The sequence below is a fragment of the Panicum virgatum genome, chromosome 4K, assembly GCF_016808335.1.
Source record: "Panicum virgatum strain AP13 chromosome 4K, P.virgatum_v5, whole genome shotgun sequence".
Classification (NCBI taxonomy): domain Eukaryota; kingdom Viridiplantae; phylum Streptophyta; class Magnoliopsida; order Poales; family Poaceae; genus Panicum; species Panicum virgatum.
The window spans coordinates 20348443-20369212 of record NC_053139.1 but is presented as its reverse complement, the minus strand read 5'-3'; the positions used below and the strand labels follow the sequence as shown (position 1 = coordinate 20369212).

General features: G+C 44.5%; 1 protein-coding gene and 1 long non-coding RNA gene across 3 annotated transcripts; one reads left to right on the top strand and one right to left on the bottom strand.

The window, feature by feature from the left end:
- The first annotated feature begins 8584 nt into the window (after window positions 1-8584).
- LOC120703442 (FKBP12-interacting protein of 37 kDa-like) lies at window positions 8585-19033 on the top strand. Its single transcript, XM_039987540.1, has 14 exons — window positions 8585-8905; window positions 9054-9115; window positions 9261-9317; window positions 10125-10192; window positions 10308-10344; window positions 11266-11353; window positions 11433-11497; window positions 11590-11667; window positions 11901-11948; window positions 15838-15891; window positions 16386-16547; window positions 17068-17137; window positions 18424-18479; window positions 18565-19033. Exons 1-14 carry the CDS (start codon window positions 8890-8892, stop codon window positions 18742-18744), a joined length of 1041 nt encoding a protein of 346 aa, XP_039843474.1. The 5' UTR covers window positions 8585-8889; the 3' UTR covers window positions 18745-19033.
- Window positions 14154-15558, bottom strand: LOC120703443. 2 transcript variants are annotated; one of them, XR_005686959.1, is made up of 3 exons: window positions 15082-15558; window positions 14835-14992; window positions 14154-14754 (listed from the first exon to the last, which is right to left on the bottom strand). It is a non-coding gene; the product is annotated as an uncharacterized LOC120703443 (long non-coding RNA). The 2 variants fall into 2 exon arrangements; XR_005686958.1 differs by having other exon boundaries at window positions 14154-14992; window positions 15082-15555.
- Window positions 19034-20770: the final 1737 nt, after the last annotated feature.

Genomic DNA, 20770 nt, shown 5'->3' with positions numbered 1-20770 from the left:
CTCTTCGTGTCTCGCTCAACTAGAATTGCTCTTCGCGGCTCCCGCGGGGTGAGCACAATACTGCTCACAATCACTTCTCCGGAGCACCGCACAATCTTCTTGCGGGCTTCACGACGGAGACATGCCACCAAGCCGTCTAGGAGGTGGCAACCTCCAAGAGTAACAAGCTCCACGAGCTTACAACTCGATCACCTAGTGCCACACTCTTGCAATCTCTCAATGCAACGCACTAGAATTGCTCACTCGCAATTGGATCACACTCTTTACAAGCACAAGTGAGTTAGAGGCTATCTAGCACTCCCCAAGCATGGAGACTGAGTCCCAAGGATGCCAAGACCACGAAATGGCTGGCCACAACCTCTATTTGTAGAGGGAAGCCCCAAACTAGCCATTACCTCAAAAACCCGGCGAAATAGAGTTTTCGTGGACTGTCCACCTCACAAAAACCGGACGGTCCGCCATTCAAACCTAACGGCTAGAACTGCAATGAATGCATGTCAGAGTCAACCGTTAGAGCCCCGGGCGGACTGTCCGCGCCCCTGGGGCGGACCGTCCGCGGTTCAAAACTTCAAACCCACCGATTTGAAAACATATCTAACTAAATCTGGAAGTGACCGGCAGACTGTCCGCACCCCTGGGGTGGACCGTCATCCATTCAACCTGTGAGCACACACAGAAACCGCAGAGTTTCTGTCCTAGAATTTTCGGTAGGAGGCGGACCGTCCGCCCCCAAGGGCCGGACCATCCGCAGTACAATTTCGGACACCACCCAGAGCTAAGAACGATTTTGTTCGAGCTCAAACGAGATAACGACGGACCGTCTGCCATCCTGAAGCAGACCGTCCGCAGGTCCATTTCCAGCAGAAATGAACCTCGGTAAAACGGCCATAACTCTTAGCTCCGAACTCCGATTTCAATGATCTTGGACATTTTGGAAAGCTTATTCAGAGGGCTACACAACCCAACAGAATAAATAATCCAAAACACAGTTAGGAGCATAACACAAATCCTTTTTTCTAAAGCATGCCAACTCCAAATGATCTCCCACGGGATGATCAACACCTTTAATCCTTAGTTAGCATTTTCACAAACATTTTTTAAAGGATTTTCACTTTCTCTCACAGAACCACTCAATCCTAACACATCGCAAAGTTAGATCGCTAAAGTGGACTAGATAACCGATATGCAAACAAGTTTGCCCCTCTTGATAGTACGGCCATCTATCCTAAATCCGGTCATGCACTTCTATATACAACTTTTGACCGGTGAAATAAAATGCCCTACAAGTCATACATTTGCCTTGCACATTCCATTTCATCTTCTCAAATGTCGATGCCACACAAGCACCAAACTCCATCAAGCCTTTTGATCATCATTATGGGTCAACATTTGGCTTGATCTTCTTAGAATGATATGATCCACTCCATATCATCACATGACCTCTTTGGTCCATCGATCTTGACCTTGCTTGCTCTTCACCGTCGCCTCGGTCCATCGGTGCCAAGTTTTGCTCAAGCTTCACCACCTCGCGGTCCATCGCTTCAAAGCCTTGACTTGCCCTTCACTATTGCAACCGGTCCATCAAGCCAAACCTTATCTTGATCTTCTTCACCTTAGTCACATGACTCTATGTCATGTCTCATATGCAATGAGCTCCTTCTCATCATCACCTGTGGACTAATCACCTGTGTATCTCCATATGCCACATTATTAGTCCACCTAATGTTGTCACTCAATTATCAAAACCAAACAAGAACCTTTCAACTTGCACGTAGAAATCCCAATTTATCAGGTGGCTGAATAGTGGTGCGATCACGCAGATTGTAGCTCTGTCCAACTTGTGACTCATCAGGAGCATGAGAATCAACCAAAACAGGAGCATCAGGACTGGTCGAGGAATGAGGACTAGATGGAGGCTCTAGAGGATTGGTAGAACGACGAGTGTAAACACGTGTGATAGGTGGTTTACATGGTGGAGGCCTAGGTGGTGCAGTCCGAGGAGAGGGGATTGGTGGCTAGTCATCATGAGGAGATGGTGGCCTAGGTGGTGGAGACTGAGGAGAGGGGATTGGTGGTGAGTCATCGGGAGGAGATGGTGTAGGCGAAGGCACATCACCACTAGACAAAATAGGAGGAAGGTAAATAAAAGACGCCGACTCTGTAGAAGAAGTGGATGAATGGGTAGAAGAGTTGTAGAAGAAAGGACAATCCTCAACAAATGTCACATCACGAGAGATACGCATGCGACGAGTGGAAGGATCATAACAACGATAACCCTTATGTTCAGGACTATACCCCAAAAAACACATTCAGCCGATTGAGCTGTCAACTTAGTGCACTCATGAGGTGCAAGCAAAACATAGCAGGTACATCCAAAAACCCGAAGATGATCATAGCGAGGAGGAGTGCCAAAAAGAACTTCACCAGGAGACTTACCAGAGAGTTTGGATGATGGTTGTCTGTTGATAAGATAAACAAATGTCGAAACTGCTTCTCCCCAAAAGTGAGAAGGAACAAAGGAAGTAATGAGAAGAATCTGAATAGTTTCAATGATGTGACGATGTTTGCGTTCGGCTACACCATTTTGAGGGTGAGCTCCAGGACATGAAAGCTGGGGAAGAGTACCTTCAGAGATCAGAATCAGACAAATATTCTCCACCAGAGTCGGAATGAAAAATTTTAATGGAGATGGAAAATTGAGTATGAACTATTTGAGTAAAAGACTGATAAATAGAACATAGCTGGGATCGGTGTTTCATAAAGTAAAGCCAAGTATAGCGAGAATGATCATCAACAAAGATAACATAATACTTATGGCCACCTTTAGTAGCAAAAGGAGCAGGGCCCATACATCTGAGTGAATAAGGTCAAAGAGTTTGGCAGAGTGAGAGACACTAGAAGGATAGGGAAGCTGAATCTGTTTTCCAAGCTTACAATCCTTACAATGAAAGTTAGACTCGACAGATGTATGACCTAAATAGCCCTGCTGTGCTAGTGTAGACAAATGAGACCCACTGAGATGATGAAGACGATGATGCAACTTCGCGAAGGATGATGGAGATGATGACGAAACAGAAGACACCCGGGCGGCAGAAGAAGGAAGACGCAAGGTGTCCAAAATGTATAGTCTAGGAGAACCTCCACGGCGATGGCCAGTCCCAATCACAACCCCGCTTTGACGATCCTGAATAAAGCAAGATGAGTAATCAAATCCAATAAAACAATTATGATCAGCAAGTTGGCCCGCTAAAAGAAGATTCATGGACAACTGAGGTACAAATGAGACATCATGTACAGAAAAGTTGGTATTATAAAGAGAACCCCGATGAGTAATATAACAATGTGTACCATCAGCTGTCTGAATAGATGCACCATCAGTGATTGGCTTGCAGATAACCAACTAGGACTGATCAGATGTTACATGGTAAGAGGCACCAGAATCAAGAACCCAAGCTGGCTGAAAGGCAACAACAGATGAAGCAGCAGCAATAGAAACATACCCATCTCGAGTAGTGGAAGAAGTAATGGCCACGAGCAGCATGGGAAGCTCGGCGAGCATGATACTAAGCTAATTTCTCTAGATGTGCCAAAAAGCAATTTGTTGATATATGAGTAGTTTTGCCACAATGCTTACATGGCTCTGAAGTGGTACCTCTAGGTACAGTGACCCGCTAAGAAGCTGCAAACACATTATGAGGCGTTGTCACCGGAGAGAAAGAAGATATAGACTACAGACGTGTCTCTTTAGCAAGTGATTCAGCCAAGGCTTGGTCCATAGTGAGTGTAGAAGAATTATGAAATAGTCGAGTATGAATGGAATCAAATTGTGGCTTCACTCCCTTGACAAAGCGATATGTCAGAATTTTTTTAATAAATTTGTGGGCTAGGCAGCCAGCTGTTGTGCACTCATTCACCATGGAAGTCAATGAGCCCATCAAACGATCATAAGCAGAATAATAGTCATCAATTGACATATGACTTTGCTCAATGACATGAATTTGCTGCATGAGATTATGGAGAAGAGCACCACTGTCCTGAACATAACACTGCTTGAGGGCAGACCATATTTCTGAGACTCATAATCATTGACTGCTTAGTGCTATTAATCATGGCAGCCATCACCTTGCCATCGTTAATTTGCCATGTGGTGATAATACTAGCATTATTGCCATCAGATTTAGGTGGATCATCAGTGAGATGATAATAAAGACCGTGACCTCTCAAAGCAGTTTCAACACAAAAGGACCACTCCGGATAATTGGAACGATCAAGAGTGATATTAATAATAATGGAATTGGTCTGAGCCATGGCAAAGATTGCAAGAACTGAATTAAACGAAGCACCAAGCAGCAGACAAATCCACAGGGCAGCACCAGAGCAGAGCAGCACCAAAATAGAGCAGCCCAGGTGGATGACTGGGAAGAGATCCAGAAGAGCCGTAGGGGCCCCAACAAGCAGCCGCGATGGCCAACGGAGGGGCGCGGCAAGCAATGGGCGGCACGAGGCCGCAAGGGCTGGTCGCGATGGGTGGACAGGTGCCACGGGGACAAGCCGCGACGAGCGGCGGAGGGGCGCAGCAACAGCGGTGCGGGGACGGGCCGTGACAGGCATCAAACGGACGGCGATGGAGTGAAAGGCGGACGCGCGGCAGCCAGAGCTGGCGGATGTGCGGCGGCCGAAAAAAAATGGGTGGATGTGGAGGTGACGCTCCTCACCCTAACCCTAGAACATCTTTGATTTCATGTTACCTGTGGAGAAGATGACCAAGTCTGGTCAGGCAAGAGTCCTTGATGTGGATATGTACAATAGTGGCCATACGGGCCAAGAGAGGAATATGGGCCATGGGCCTAGTATAGATTGCTTAACAGCTTCATTGTGAGAGTCATGCCTGATTGTGAAAATGTATCTGTCAGGTCTGGTTGCTGCTGTTAAGAACTGCTATGACAACATGGATAAGCATGCCTACAGTTATGCAATCAGTAGCCCGAAATTTCTTGATGGTGTCCGTTGGTGTACTTCTATACGTTTCTCCTTTTTTCAATTGCAAAAATATCAACTTCTAATAAATTGTGCAACACTATTGATTTTCTCAAAAGGCTTCCAAGGAAGTTGCAGTTTTAGGAAACATGCATGTTGAGATTCAGCCTATTTGAGCATGGGGCAATCAAAGAGATTCAGAAATTGCAACACTCATAAGTTCTAAGAGTCAAACTTTCATGCTCCGGTACATATATTCATAGCTGACAGGCCATACAACTGGCTTTGTTATAACAGAATCTGCAATTGTACGAACTGATAAAAGAGCAAGGCAAAAACTCATTGATTGCACAATAAGAGTATCTTCAGCTGTCACCTTTTCTCTAATAATAAGCTAACACAATTCCAAAAAGATGTTCATCAACGATACCCTCGTACCTCTTTCCTTCCTAGTAATTATTATTTTTATCTCAATAATTTATCCCAACTCCCTGAAGGAAGAGTTCATACAGTGTTGAAATAAGATTATTGTGGAACTATAAAGCACCTTCTCCAATAGCCCAAAAAATTAGTATTTCCAACAACACATTATTGATAAATGGTTATTGGAGTACACCACAAAGTTGGTAGCCTTGGCCTCATATAACGCATTTTCATTTCTTTAATTTACAATTCAAGCTCACATTCAACATAGTATCAACGAAGACTCACAACTTGAAATAGTATTTTTTTTAGATTAAGGGAAATTCCAGCCTTAAACATTCATAAGTGAATGTCTACAACCAAAACTACAATAGCTTTTAGGCTCTAAACCTCAAAATGAGGGGGAAAAAGCACAAGAAAGTTATAAAATAAAGAAAGAAAGCTAGAAGACTACGCTTCAATTTTCTTCTTCGTTCATGTCTGATCCTGCAAAAACTTTGTGTCGCACTAATTCAACACATCTCTTGTCTGCTTAGAAACTTGATGCTGGAATCTTCCGTTGTTCGCAAAATCCTTCCACGTAGAGACCAGATAGATAGACTCCGCCTAGGTAATAAGTTTAGGTACCCAGAACTCCAGGACGACGCCTCCAAGGAGAACACGATGTTGAAAACGCCGTCGTCGCCCATCCGACAAACCAGAGTTAGATTTTCACCAAGAGAACTGCTAACCTTTCCAGAAAGCATCACAACAACACCTCAAAGGAAGAAAAACGATGCCTATACAGTGCCGCCGGTGTTGACCCGACGCATATGTCAGGTAGGTCTTTCGCCCGAAACTCCTGCAAGAAAACATCATTACCACCACGAGCCAAAAGACGGCCATCAAAACTCCACCGGCCGAACCGAGTTGGGGAGTGGAGCAAGCCGCTGATCTCACTCACGGCCACCATGAAAGGGAGCCAAGGGAGGCAATGACGGCCACCGGCTCCGTCCTACGCAACCGGCATCGCCGTGCTCCACCTACACCCCATATTTGGTGGCGCACTGCCATCCACAATGCTAGCGCCGACCATATGCCGACTTAGCAAGCACCCCGGCGGTAGTTGCTGGCGCGGGAAGCAAGAATCGGATCCGGGGGGAAGGTGAATCGGCAGCCAAGAGCATCGCATGATGCCCCTCCCCAGGCACAACCACCAAGCCGCCTCCCACTGCCCCAGATCCACCACCACGCCCCGGATCCGGCCATCGGCCGCCACGAAGAATCACTGCCCGACGCACACCCACGACCACGAAGCTACTGAGCAGAAAGGAGAGGCCCCGCCCTCGCCCTTAGGCGTCAGCGCAGGCCAACGGAGGCCGGCGGTGGTCCGCTTAGGCGACGGCGCGGGCCAGACGAGCACCATCCCACGCTCGGGCGGGCGAGCGAGCGCCCACCCGCGCTTGGGCGCGGCGTGCCGACTGCAGAGGGCGAGCCCAAGCAGCGGCATGGCTGAGGCCCACGACACCGGGGGAGAGCCACCGCAACTCGGATAGGCAACTTCAGATCGGAGAAAAGGTCCCGCCGCCTCCATCCTTGCTGCCGCACGGCCTTCCTGCAACCAGCTCTGACGACCGCGCGCCTGGGGAGGCGGCGCTAGGGTTGGAGCCGCCCGTGTCACCCCTGGGGAGCGACACAACTTGAAATAGTATACTTGAATGATCCCGCCACTAGTGGTGCTACTACTGGAATTACAACTTCCACCATTCATGACCAGATAGCACATCTGGAAAACAGAAATCAATTCATCCAAAAGATCAACTGTAACAGTATAAGCATCAGTTGCGTTCCTGAGGCCCTCCACAATGTATGCTTTGAGTGATGCCCAAATAGGTGAGAGAAGATTTAAGAGTCACTCCACACACTGCAGCGAGCGAAGCTAAATCCAAGTGAAGCCCAAAAAAGATGGAGCGGCCAACTACTTGCACCGGTGCCCTGTTATTAAACAATGATTCTTTGCACTCTGGATTCAGTCTTGCGTCTCGGAGCTCACGGACGTCACAACAGTAAAGAGACCATATTTTACTTCGTTGTGGGTCCGTATGTCAAGATAGCAGTGATGCCAGATTTTCTCCGCACTGCAGCCATAGATAGTCGATGCTTGCTTCTGCTGAGTGGGGCCCAATATTTGTTGGCTTCACTTGCACATTGTGGCCGGCCAGACAAAGGTTCGAGCGCAAAATTTTTTTCGTTGTAATCTTATTAATTTGAAGTACTAAATAAAGCCTATTTACAAAATTTTTTATATAGATGGGTTGTAAATCGCGAGACGAATCTAATGATGCTAATTAATTTATGATTAATCAATATTTAGCGGACGGTTACTGTAGCATCACTGTTGCAGATCATGAATTAAGTAGGCTTAGGCTCATTAGATTCGTCTCGCGATTTACAGCCCATTTATGAAAAAAGTTTTGTAATTAGACTTTATTTAGTAATCCATGCATGTGTCAAAACATTCGATGTGATGATTTTTTTGCGTTTACGGGGTTTATAGGGTGGGAACTAAACATGACCAAACTATTTCAGGTCAGCCCACACATTGTCAGAGGTGGCCCAAACTGGTCTGTAGCACGATCTTCCCACATAAACACACATGGATTTGCAGTTTTATTTTTTAATGAGGAAGACCGGTAGCAAATAGGAATGGTGGGTATAAATCATTATCCGCGGTACAAAATTTTACCCACGATAAATATTCTTACCGCGAGTATCCATTAAGCTACCTCAAATGTAAAAATCAAAGCAAATTAGTGAGTGTTTGTTAGCCATTGCTGCAGCAGCCCGTCAGCTCCAACGACTCGAGCATGCACTCCGGAATCCAATTTCAGCGCCGAGGTGTCTGTGTGCTGCCAGGCAGCTGTAGACCTACACAGTTGTAGCAAGTTTTTTTTTTTTTTTTGCGACGAGTGTACAGTTGTAGCCAGTTGCATCAATTACCATTAGATAGGATCTGCTTGGTTGGCTACCAAAACGTGGGCACGAAACGTCGGCACATCCATAATTTTTTAAACTTATTTGATTGGAATTTAAAAATAGACTATATAATCAAATGACTTGCCTAGATTTTAGTAAAACTGATTGGCATATCTATATCTATATTTGGGTACACCATCAAAACCCTAGCTGATCGTCCAGTGTGTGAAAAAGCGAACCAAGAGGAGGCCGTCGAACCCTGGCCCCACGCTCCACTCCCCCAGCGGCCGTCGCCCCTGGCCCCCCGCCCCGCGCCCGCAAGCTGCAACCGGCCCGGCCTGTCCGCGGGCTGCTCCGCTCTTCTCGTCCCTCAAGCCTCCGGCCTCTTCCCCTCCCACTGCTCGCCCCCTCCTCGGGTCCGGCCGCCTCCGCCCGCCACCTGCGCTCGGTCGTCCGCCCCTCCTCCTCGGGGCCGGACGCCGCACAGGCACGCGGCCGGCCAAAGGAGTGCCGCCCGCGCCGGACTCCGTTCAGATGAATACGGATCCAGGTATGCTTGGGCCTGCGAATACTGCTTTAGGGTTTTTGCAGATTTTTTTAGGGGCATGTCCGCCGCTTCTTCGCTTGTGATGATTCACCGCATCCAGCTTGGTTTGTTAATGCTGCTTGCTTGTTGCGGCTGCTGCTTCTCTCTTCAGGCGAGAAGAGGCCGTTCGGCGATCTGGACGATGACGACGATGACGTCTTCGCTTCCAAGAAGGTTAGGTCCTAGGTGTTGCTATTGTTTTGGCATAGTGGAAAACATTTAACTTCTACTTGAATGCTGGAAAAATTCGTAGTGAATTTTGCATCAGACTTAGCACCTGCTGTGGAAATTACTCTCACTCATGTTTTGCACCAATTAGGAGTTGGAATGTTGGGCATGGAAAGCTGCTTCTTCTTCTGATGCCATAGCAAAAGGGGTGCGAAATTGTTGGTGATTTGTTTGTATAAGTACTGATGAAGACATGTTCTCTTCTGTATATTTGGACCCATCCCGCCCAACTTATACCCTCATGCCCACATCTACTACCGGATAATAGACTTCAGATGCATCCCAGATATTACCTTTAAATAGGCTTGTGCTTTGCAACATTATATTAAGTGAAAAATGGTTAGCTGTTCAGGGCATGTTAGGATTGTTAGCCTTGACTCACCAAGTTAGGGGCAAGGAACTGATTGATTGTGTGGTAGAACCAATGTGACTTGCCCTTTGAAGTAGTTAAACCAGAAAGGCCAGGTAAGAAACCAAAAACTTGCATCTTGGCCTAGTAAAAATCCTGGGCACTGAAACTTTGTTCCATGGAATGAGATTCTATGGCTGTTTTACTATCAGATATGCATTACAAGGCCAAATAGTTTGTAGTATAATAGAAATATGGTATATCATAGGTTTGAGTATGAAGTAGAATCATATACTGTGTTATACAGGTTCCATGTGATGCAGTTAGCAAGAAAATAGCACTTCTTTTTAACCATGTATTGGATCTGTTACATGATTACTGTGGAAGACATAAGATTCTGTGATTTTGACCAACAGCTGGGGCTGGAAAACTCGTATGCTAAAAAGATCACTTTAAATATTGCTCTGATTGTGCTTTGGTAAGGTTTAGTGTGGAAATGAAGTTGCTTCCAAATAGTTAAGATGATACTTAATCAGTATATTTCATTTTTTAACAAATTTGCTACCTCAATATCATCCATGCATTAAAACTCTAATTGTGTTGCAGGCAAAGACAAAGGTCGAGGAAAGTGCACCAGGAGCTGCAACAGGAATGATTCTGTCTCTTCGTGAAAGGTATATCACATTTCATGTTCGAGCTTTTGAGCCAATGATTTTATGTTAGCAAATAGAAGCATTTATATTGTTATAATATAAATGGACATGGAACTAACATTCTTCCCCTTTGAAGTTTGCAGGACTGTAAACATAGCCTTGCATCCTGCCAGGTTTGTTGTCCTTCACTGTTCTCATTTACTAGCAGTGCATTAAATACTGTTATCTGGTTGTATAATATTCTATGTGTATTTTATTATTCAATAATTTTGGTATAAGTTGGTGAATCAGCATTCATTTAGCCATCAGTTTTGTGCAAGTGGAAAGAAAAATATTTACATGTCACTATTAGCTGTAGAAGAAAATAACCATAACACGAATATGCAAAAAATGTTGCTGCCGGTTTCTTGTTCAATATAGCGCAGAACATTTTTTTTTCTCATCTCCAAATAAATACAACTGCTTGATTTGTATCACAGGTTTATTGTAGTATGTATCTATTGTCATGTGTGGGGTGTAGCATCAACTGAGAGCTGGCTAGTCTATTTGTCTGCTTAATTTTGGTTTGGAGCCGAGTTGGATTATTTACAGAATGAGATCAGTTAGTTAGTCTTAAAGATAATATTTGTATCGCATGACATGTATTTAAGTCAAGCAAGAAATGTATCAAGTTTTCCCAAGAACTGGCCATAATCAGAAATTCCTACCAACAGGGGCAAGCCTGTTTGGTGATGAGAGCAATCTATGCCATTACATTCACTCTCCAATCCATGCTTACCATATAACTGGATCTTCATTGCTGCTGATATATCGGCAATATAAAAATTATCAACTAAAAAGTCTGGCAAAGTCAAACTTGACCGGAGAAAAAGAAAGCCAACAGCCTATAAGTACAATTGCACTACTTAAGCTCTTTCTGAAGATTTAGGTAGAGAAACAAAATTGAAGATTTTGATGGATCAAGTAATATAGGTTTTTGCAGTTAGCTTCTCGACTGTTGCTTCCACTTCACTACGATGATGCTTTGATTGCTCTACCAGCTAAATGTCATCACCCTTTTGTCAATGGAAATTATTTTTGAACTATTGTCATAGGTGGAACTGGAAGCTGCCAAATCAGAAATCGAGAAGTGGCATTCAGCATTTCAGAACATTCCAGCTCTACCTTCCGGAACTAATCCAGGTTCTTGAATTAAATACAAATCCATCCTAATATTTTGTATGCCTAACCAAATCACCAAGTCAATTTATTTCAATTGTAGATCCTGTTTCAGTGGTTTCATACCTGAGTAACCTGAAGTCATCAGAAGAGTCATTGAAGGAGCAGGTTGTTTTTGTTTAGTCAATTTTTTTATATTAGGGACTAGTAAAATTGTTCTGCTTTGCTTCCAATTTATTTTTATTTTGTTACATACTCAGCTGGAGAAGGCAAAAAAAAGGGAGGCAGCTTATATTGTAACATTTGCAAAACGGGAGCAGGAGATTGCAGAACTGAAGGTATACCCTCGGGAAGCCTCATTTTGCTATGAGGACATGTCCCTTTGATCTGTTGGATATTTTGTAATTCAACCTTTTTAATCTGTATACACTTCACAGTGGCAACCAATTGGAAACTTATTATCAATATTTAACTTATTTTATGGGACTATTGGTCTTGCTGCTTTTTTTTTCATTTCGTGGTTTTTCATTCTCGTGCTGATTTTTTTCTTTCTTGTGGATGAAATTTACAGTCTGCAGTTAGAGATTTAAAAACTCAATTAAGGCCACCATCGATGCAGGTAAACATTAGCTCCTTATGTCATTATTTATGTGAAATTTTCAGTGTTGAAATGGACTATTGTATTTTACATTCTGGGGTTGATGTCCACTTCAGCACCGCACACCCAAATATAAAGTTTACTAGGTGTCTCTCATAACCATCCAAACACAGCTGCTCTATTATGGTTACTCATCTTGGGAGAAAATACCTTATCATAGAGTTAGAGCGCCCCACCTAGCCAACCCGACCATAAAACCCAGGTGTTATAGTGGGAGGGGGTGGGGGCTTTTATCCTCAGTCCAACATTCCCCCTACGGCGTGCGAGCCCGGCGTAGCCCGCAGCAGGTCTCAGCACACGAGAGACGCAGGGGAAATCGCGCAGCGGAAATTGCGTGGCCGGGAGGGATCGAACCCAGGACCTCGGCTCTGATACCAAGTTAGAACGCCCCACCTAGCCAACCCGACCATAAAACCCAGATGTTATAGTGGGAGGGGTGGAGGTTTTATCCTCAGTCCAACATTCCCCCTACGGCGAGCGAGCCGCGCCACGCCTGTGGCTGCTGGTCTCAGCGAACCCCGCAGGGGAAATCGCGCAGCGGAAGAAATGCGTGGCCAGGAGGGATCGAACCCAGAACCTCGGCTTTGGTACCAAGTTAGAGCGCCCCACCTAGCCAACCCGACCATAAAACCCAGGTGTTATAGTGGGAGGGGTGGGGGCTTTTATCCTCAGTCCAACACATAGCAAGGCCTTCGTTGCTGGCTGACAATTTCTCTCCCTCCCTATCTCTCATCTAGCTGTGCAAGTAAACTTTGCCTTAGAGATTCCCTCATTGTCTTAATATTTATATTATATTCTACCTAATAACCTTTTGTCGTTAGATATTATTCAAGGCAGTATCTTTTTGGTATCAATAGTGTTTTTGCCTCTCCTCTATATTATTTTTTGGTATAATAATAAGGGAAAAGTCCATATTTCACCTTAAACTACAAAAACCAGATAGCCCACACCATGCACTTGTCAGCCAATTCCACCCCGGTTTTGATCCGACATGGCAGTTGATTCACTGAAGTGGACATGTTGCAATACACATCCTTATTCTCATTTTCGTTCTATCGCCTTTATTCTCATCAAAGCTCCCTAACCCCCTCCCATGACCAACCGCCTCTTGCCGGTGAGCTCGGCTACCATGGTCATAGGCACGCTGCTACTCCTCCTATCAGAGACTGCGGCTGCTACCTCCAGCCCCTGAAGCATGTGCATGAGAACCTAAGGTGCTGCCGCTTATTCGTCCAACCCGCTGCTAATCTGTTGCTGCAGATTAACAAGCAGCAGCTCCAGGCCTGCCTCCACGTACTGTCTCCTACAGCTGTGTGCACTTCCAGTGTTCAAGGCAGTGGGGTGCGGCCCGCCCCACCACACGCTGCCATCATCATCCTCGGCTCTGGCTAAATCTCGCCACTGCAAGCTGCTCACCTCAAGCTCCTGCACCAGTGGTTCAATTGGAAGAATGAGTAGCCAATTGATTGGCAACTGCAGTAGTGTGTAGATGAGATTAAGCTGTGAGTCCGTGACCTGATGCTTGCTCTAATCTAATTTGGGAATGGAGTTGCTGATTGGGCAGCTGCTGGCCCTGGCAGCTTGGTGCACAGAGAGAGAGAGAGAGAGAGAGAGAGAGAGGGAGGGAGGGAGGGAGGGAGGGAGGGAGGGAGGGAGGGAGGGAGGGAGGGAGGGAGGGAGGGAGGGAGGGAGGGAGGGAGGGAGGGAGGGAGGGAGGGAGGGAGGGAGGGAGGGAGGGAGGGAGGGAGGGAGGGGGGGGGGGAGGGGGGGGGGAGGGGGGGAGGGAGGGGGGGGGGGAGGAGGGAGGGAGGGAGGGAGGGAGGGAGGGGGGGGGGGGGGAGGGGGGGGGGGAGGGGGGGGGGAGGAGGGAGGGAGGGAGGGAGGGGGGGGGGGGGGGAGGGGGGGGGGAGGGGGGGAGGGAGGGGGGGGGGGAGGGAGGGGGGGGGGGAGGGAGGGGGGGGTGGGAGGGAGGGAGGGAGGGAGATCAAAACAGGGATTTTTTAGGGTGGGGGTTGTATTTCACCCGGTTTCAACAATTCGCTGGTGCAGGCTGTCTGGTTTTGTAGTTCGAGGGTGAAAATTGGATGGACGTGATCGTTTAGGGCCATGTTTTCAAGACGGCTGGACGGGTCTGGACGCCTGGGGACCGTCCAGGACGTCCAGGACGATTAATCGTCGTCCAGGACGATTAATCGACCCTGGACGAGTCCCCTGGTCGTCCTGGTCGTCCCCTATATGGGGAACTTATATATACCATATATACAATATATATATATATATACTATAGTTATAACAATACATACATTACACCATATATATACACACACACACACACTTATATACTACATCTTCTAGGCTATAGATAGGTCAGTTGGCCACTTACCTGGTTGCTGCAGAGCCCTTTCTTGTCTTGCTGGCTGCTGCTGCCAAACTGAAAATATAGAAAAATAAAGCACATTAACAAGGCAATCAGGTAAAAGACAATCAAGTGATCAAGTGATCAACAAAGCAAATTAACACAGCAAAGCACATCCAAACTGCCATCCAGGGTCTCGAGACTTTGCCTTCCTCTTGGGATCTTTTGCTTCAGCAGCCATTTCTGGAGGCAGTTTTGCTAAGGCCTTCTCAACAAGAGATGCAATGTCTGGAGCAGTTGATGCTGCTGAACCAGCAGCAGTTGATGCAACTGAGGAACCAACTTCTCCTTCTCCTTGAACTTCCTCAGGTAGGTACACTTCCACTGCACGCTGCCTCTGTCGAACTAGATCTACAGAGAGAAAAAGATCTTGAAGCTTCAAACACTGGAAAAGCACAAATCTTGAACGAGGACTGATGACTGAGACTGACCTGAGGAGGAGGAGCTCATCTTGTCAATCTAGATCTGCAGGCCTGCTTGCCTGCAGCAGCAGCAGCCGCAAGGAAGAGAGGGAGGCAGCTGGACGGGAGGGAGGAGGAGGAGGAGCTGGGAACCGGAAGGGAGCTCTGGAGGAGAGGGAGCTGCCGAACTGTGTGAGTGAGGAGAGAGAGAGAGAGGCTGAGGGAGTGAGGAGTATATCAATAAGAGAAACCCTAATGGGCTTGGGCCAAAACTTACAGCTTGCTTGGCCCAACTCCCTCAGCAGATGCAGCCCATTCTTATTTCCTCTGCCTGGACGCTCAAACACCCTGGACGTCCGATTAATCGCGATTGGACGACGATTAATCGGACGTCCAGATTCCTGGACGGTCTGGCCTGGACGGAGGCCCTGGACGATACTGCTGGACCGTCCAGGACGATTAATCGCGATTAATCGCGATTAATCGGACGTCTTGAAAACAGGGTTTAGGGTTCAAATGTAGACTTTTCTCTAATAATAAAGAGGTGTGTTCACCTCTTTAGTCTTTACTAGTAAGGGAATTATAATGAATTTGGTACAGAGCTTTATTCCTTTAGTGCAATGACATGCAACTCTCCACTCTCCTGCATGCTTGAAAAAAATTAGGTGTGTTGGATAAATTAATTAATTGCACGCTCTTTTAAAAATCTTAGTTCAAAACGGCATTAACACAGGAAAGTACCAGGACAATGTCGAAGCTTGAACAAGATGAGATACTAGAATCGGGAGAAATGAACCATAGGTTAGGTGTAAGGCATTTGGCTAGAGAAGGCTATTATCTTTTGTTCAATTTCTCAATACAAAAATATAGTTGCCTTGACTTGCCTGATAAGATTGATACAGTTTCTAACAGTTCAATCTGAAAACTACTCGAATTCTACTATAGACTGTGTCCTCAATAATTGCCTTAATTTTGTTTAACCAATGTTTATGATATGGTTAACTTATAGTTCGTTCTTTTGTATGATTAACAGACAAGGAGATTATTGCTTGATCCAGCAATTCATGAGGAATTTACACGCTTAAAGGCTAGTTACATTTCCTGAATCAGGCAGTTCTTATTTTATTTTATCGTCTTGTACCTGTATGTTTAGAACAATCAAACCACTTGGCTGTGTAGTTTGATTCTTTTAAAGAAAAGACACTTTGCTGTGATTCCTAAAAGATACATAGCAAGGATGTTTATGATTTCCTTTTGCTCTGCCTTTGCACTGTTTGTCAGATATGGGTGTCATAGTATGCAAGTGCATAATCCTATTGAGTACAAAAATTTTCTGTGCATCTAAAATGTGCATTAAGAAATGAATTGTCATAAGCTCTGAATAGTCTTTCGGGAAAAAGAAAAGGGATAATATTGTCTATTTTTTTTGTAGACTTGTAGAATTGCTGATTTCACCGTAGGTTGAAGACTGAATTATACGATGAATCAGAATTTGAAACTTGGGCTAGGAAAGCCAAAACTGCATATCTTGGGACTCATTGGATATTCCATGCATACCAAATCTATTCTACTTTTGTGCAGAATCTTGTGGACGAGAAAGAGAAAAAAATAAAGGAACTACAGGACAATGTTGCTGCTGTCAATTTTACTCCATCGAGCAAACTTGGGAAAATGCTAATGGCTAAATGTAGAACATTGCAAGAGGAAAATGAAGAGATTGGGGCAATGGCATCGGAAGGAAAAGTAACTCCTTTTATAGACTCCTGCTTACCTCTGTGATCATAATTTTGGATATGTTTGCTGATTGGATATTGTGATCATCATAAGAGAATAGTCCTTGAGCAACCAGAGTGTGCCATAAGTAAAATTACATCTGCTATAGTTATGCCAATAGTGCATCTGACGTGAATATGTGCCAATTATATCTTCTTACTCAACTAGTCCATTCTGTTACTTTTGTAGGGTGTATTAGGGTTTGGAGAAGCCTTTAGAAGCATTTTCAGAAAAAAAAAGAAGTCTTTAGAAGCATACTTCGATCACCAATATCTGTTGCAATATATTTTAAATTGCTACAAAATCAATATCTTATTAAAATATCTGTGTAAATACAAATCTGTTGATGCAACTTTCCTACTCTCAGTATGCATATAGTTCAACTAATTGTTAGTAAAAAAATTTATAGATCTTTTGATTTTCTCAAATCCTACTACGCTGTAAAAAGCAGACTTTTATCAATGCTTTTAACCATGTATCTTTGGTACAGATCCATGAGCTGGGAATGAAAATTGCAGTTCTGAAGTCTCAGAACAATGAGCTCAGGAATCAATTTGATGGTTAGTGATGTTATCTCTCACCGTACCGTTATGGACTGCTTTGTTTTTAATGGTTTTTGTGCTTCTCAGTGATTAATGCTCATAGTACTACCAAGAGTATCGTTCGCTGCACTTCCCATTCTAGATTTTTCAGTTATTTGACATATATTGCACTGTGTTATCACGATTAGATTTCTGTGTTAGCGTGCTCAATGATGGAGCTACTTAGGATATTCATGATAACTGTAGATTGTGTATGATGCGTGGGATGTATTGCATTGAGCCTCTAGGGCGAATATATAGGAATACATGGCTTGGAGGGCAAGTAGCCTCTCCTAGAGATGGAAGGTTATCTCGAGCTTACAATCAATCCTAAACTAACTATATCTGGAGTTAATACTAACATTAACATTGAACACATTGCTGGGAAAGAAATTGAGTCACTGGTGATAATTTTATTTGATTTTTCTTGTTGCCTCTAGCTGAGTGGTTCAGATGGTCTTCGGGTCCTGGGTTTGACTCTTCATGGGAGCGAATTTGGTTAAAAAAAATCCCCTCATCTGTCCCACACCAAAGCACAGGTCTAAGGCCTGGCCTAAGGCCTGGCCTGGGTTATTTGGTCGTCTCACACGGGCTACGGTGCAGCTGTATAAGGGCGGGGCAGGGGTTCGGGGGTTTTCTCGACCCACGTGAGGTCTTCTTAGCAAAATTTTATTATTTTATTTGACTTGGAATCCACTTAAAACAAACTTCTTGGTTGCTATGCCTGTCATTCTGTTATTCAAAATAAGGATGCAATGAGATGATGTGCTCAGTTCCAGTATTGTCTCGTAATTGGCATTGCATTTACCTTCAAACATCTTCCTGCTTTCAGATAGCTGTGTGCATTACCTTCGATAGTACCTGGCATTTGTTGTTTTGGATTTTGATTTTGGTGTGAATGTTCTAATTTTTGGGGTTATGGGGTATGTTGAAACTTTTGGGACTTTCTTGAAATGATACACAGCTCCATACATGTTAGAGAAAAAAAAGAATTAGTTTGCTGAGAACCGTTTACTCTGGTACCTCATCATATCTTAGATTTGAATTCTTTTTTCCCCCAAGTTACAACAGAATCTCACAACTTAAGAATTAGTTTGCTGAGAACCGTTTACTCTGGTACCACAACATATCTTAGATTTGAATTCTTTTTCCCCCCAAGTTACAATAGAATCTGACAACTTTCTATTTTGTAGATTGCTTATTCTGTGACAGAACTTTATCTATGATTAGATGAATATCTTTGACCCTTTTTATTTTGTTGCCAGTTTTGTATAAACACATGGATGGTGTAACAAATGACGTGGAGAGATCAAACGAAATGGTAAGCTTCATCGTTGTTAGTACTGCCTACTTTTCGTTGGCTGCCTTCACAGGTCACTAAGATCTTGGCCTCGCATCTTTTTCAGGTGTCGATTCTGCAAGAGGAGTTGGAAGCCAAGGATCTAGAGGTGGCAAGATTGAAGGAGATGCTTTCTCAGAAAGAAGCTACTCGTGACACAGCGGTTGAAGAAGAGAGAGACGAAGCTGCAAATGATATCAATACAGCTTCAGATCCAATGGAAGTCAAGAGTGGAAAGTTGAGGTAGTTTCGCGTAGGGCTGGCAACTAGGTGGGTTGCCCCGAGAAATCCATATGTACTCTGCAGCAGGCTTCAAGTGACTGTATTTCTTGGGATACCGATGTACCAAAAAGTTTTGGTATGCCACTTTGTGTATCTGATAAACCTTAGCTTATCAGTTATCACAGCCTAAGCGCATGTTTTATTTTGATATGTGTGGCTTTGACCATATGTACTCTTGAAGGCAGGAGGAAAAAGGAAAACATTGCCACGCGCTGATGAGGGTATAACACCTATTCTCTCAGTTCGATGCATAACTAGTTGATGTTTTATTTTCTAATTCCTCAGTTCCAGAATATATATTATTTTGTCCTTTTTTGATATATATATCTAGATGTACTGCAAAAAGAGTACCTAGAAATGCTAAACCAACCTATAATTTGGAATTGGGAAGTACGATGCTGGTGACCAAGTTGCTAGCTGGGGTGGTACAGTGTACATGTGTCACTATTCACTAACGTGATGGTGCAAGCTAGTGGTTTGAACGCCACCCGTGTCCCACGTGTTTCATGACCAACACTATCAGCCATGCATCTCAGACGCAGACCAGTTGCGTCGCGCTAGCAGTCGGGATCTTGCCTCCTGTCTTTGCACGCACATGTAGCTAGGTTTGAATCAATTTATATTTTATTAGTCTATGAAAAATGCATTCTTCAATATCCTCCTATCCGAGCTAGTGTACATGGAACAACCGTCGAGCTTTGAAGATCAAAGATTTTCAAACCATGTGGGCTTAAGCAAACTCCTAGAGTATGTTATAAATGCCTTGAGAATTTTTTTCTCAAGAGCAATTTTGAAATGGGCAATGTTGATTTAATTTCTTCTGATTCAACTTCTTTACTCACAAAGTTGATAAAGATATTTGTGCGCCAAATATGTCGATGATATTATATTTGGCTCTACTGACAAAAAGTTTTTGTGACAGCTTAGGTTTTTAATTTGCTAAACAAGAGTCATTAGTACCAATTATGCATCATTAACCAAGAAACATTGAAATAAATGCATGTGTATGTATGTGTGTCTATGTGTATATGAAGAGAGGTTAGAAAACCTAAATAACTTTTAAACTGATGCAAGTATGCATATGAAATTGAATAGGCATCTCACTAGCGTCATGATAAACTAAAGTCTAGTTGAAGTCAAAGTGAGAAAGAAATTTAACACATGAAATGAAGAGTCATTCGAATCATAGTTTCAAAGGCTTAAGCTCTCTTTGAAATTTAAACAAATAGGCTTTGAAAACGATTTCTAAACCATTGCTCAAATGAAATTTTGCCTAAAACCAAAGTTATAGGTTTCCAAATGATGAACAATGTTCGTGTTCAAAGTTTTTCGAGTTGTCACACAAAAATGGAAGAAAAATTTGAATTCCGAAGCGTATAGGACAAATTTCAAACACACTCGAGTTTCAAATTTTAACTTTCAAACGAAGCTTCAAATGAAAAAGTTTCTGTAATGAAAGTTGTAGGATTTTGAATTTTGATCAACTTTCGTATTCAAACTTTTTGAGATTACATTGAAAATTTTGAGAAAAACATGGTCAAACATCGTTGACCACTCTCTCTCCTCCCTCCCTTTCTCTATCTACTCCGTCTGTTCCCTCCCCATTCATGCGCGCGTGGCAGAGGCCGCCGGCCACCTAGCCGGCGATGCTTGATGGCCAAGCCGCGCCAAGGGATCCCTGCCGACCAGCCGTGCTGTCTACTCGCCCTGTCACGTCGTCGCGGCCATGAGACCTCCATGCTCGAGCGCCCCAGCACGAAGCGCGCTTCCTTGCCGGCCACCACGACGCAGCGCCTCCCCTCCCCCATTTACTCGCGCAACAGCTGCTCACCCCTCCCCTCTCCACTCTCTTCTTCTCCCTAGAGCCCAAATCGAGCTCGCCCAGTGCCCAGGAACGGCGCCGCAGCACGCCATGGCCGCCGCCCCCACCTAGCTCGCTGTGGAGCCCTGCTCTCTGCCCTTCCTCGGTCCCAACTAACCCCAAGAATCGG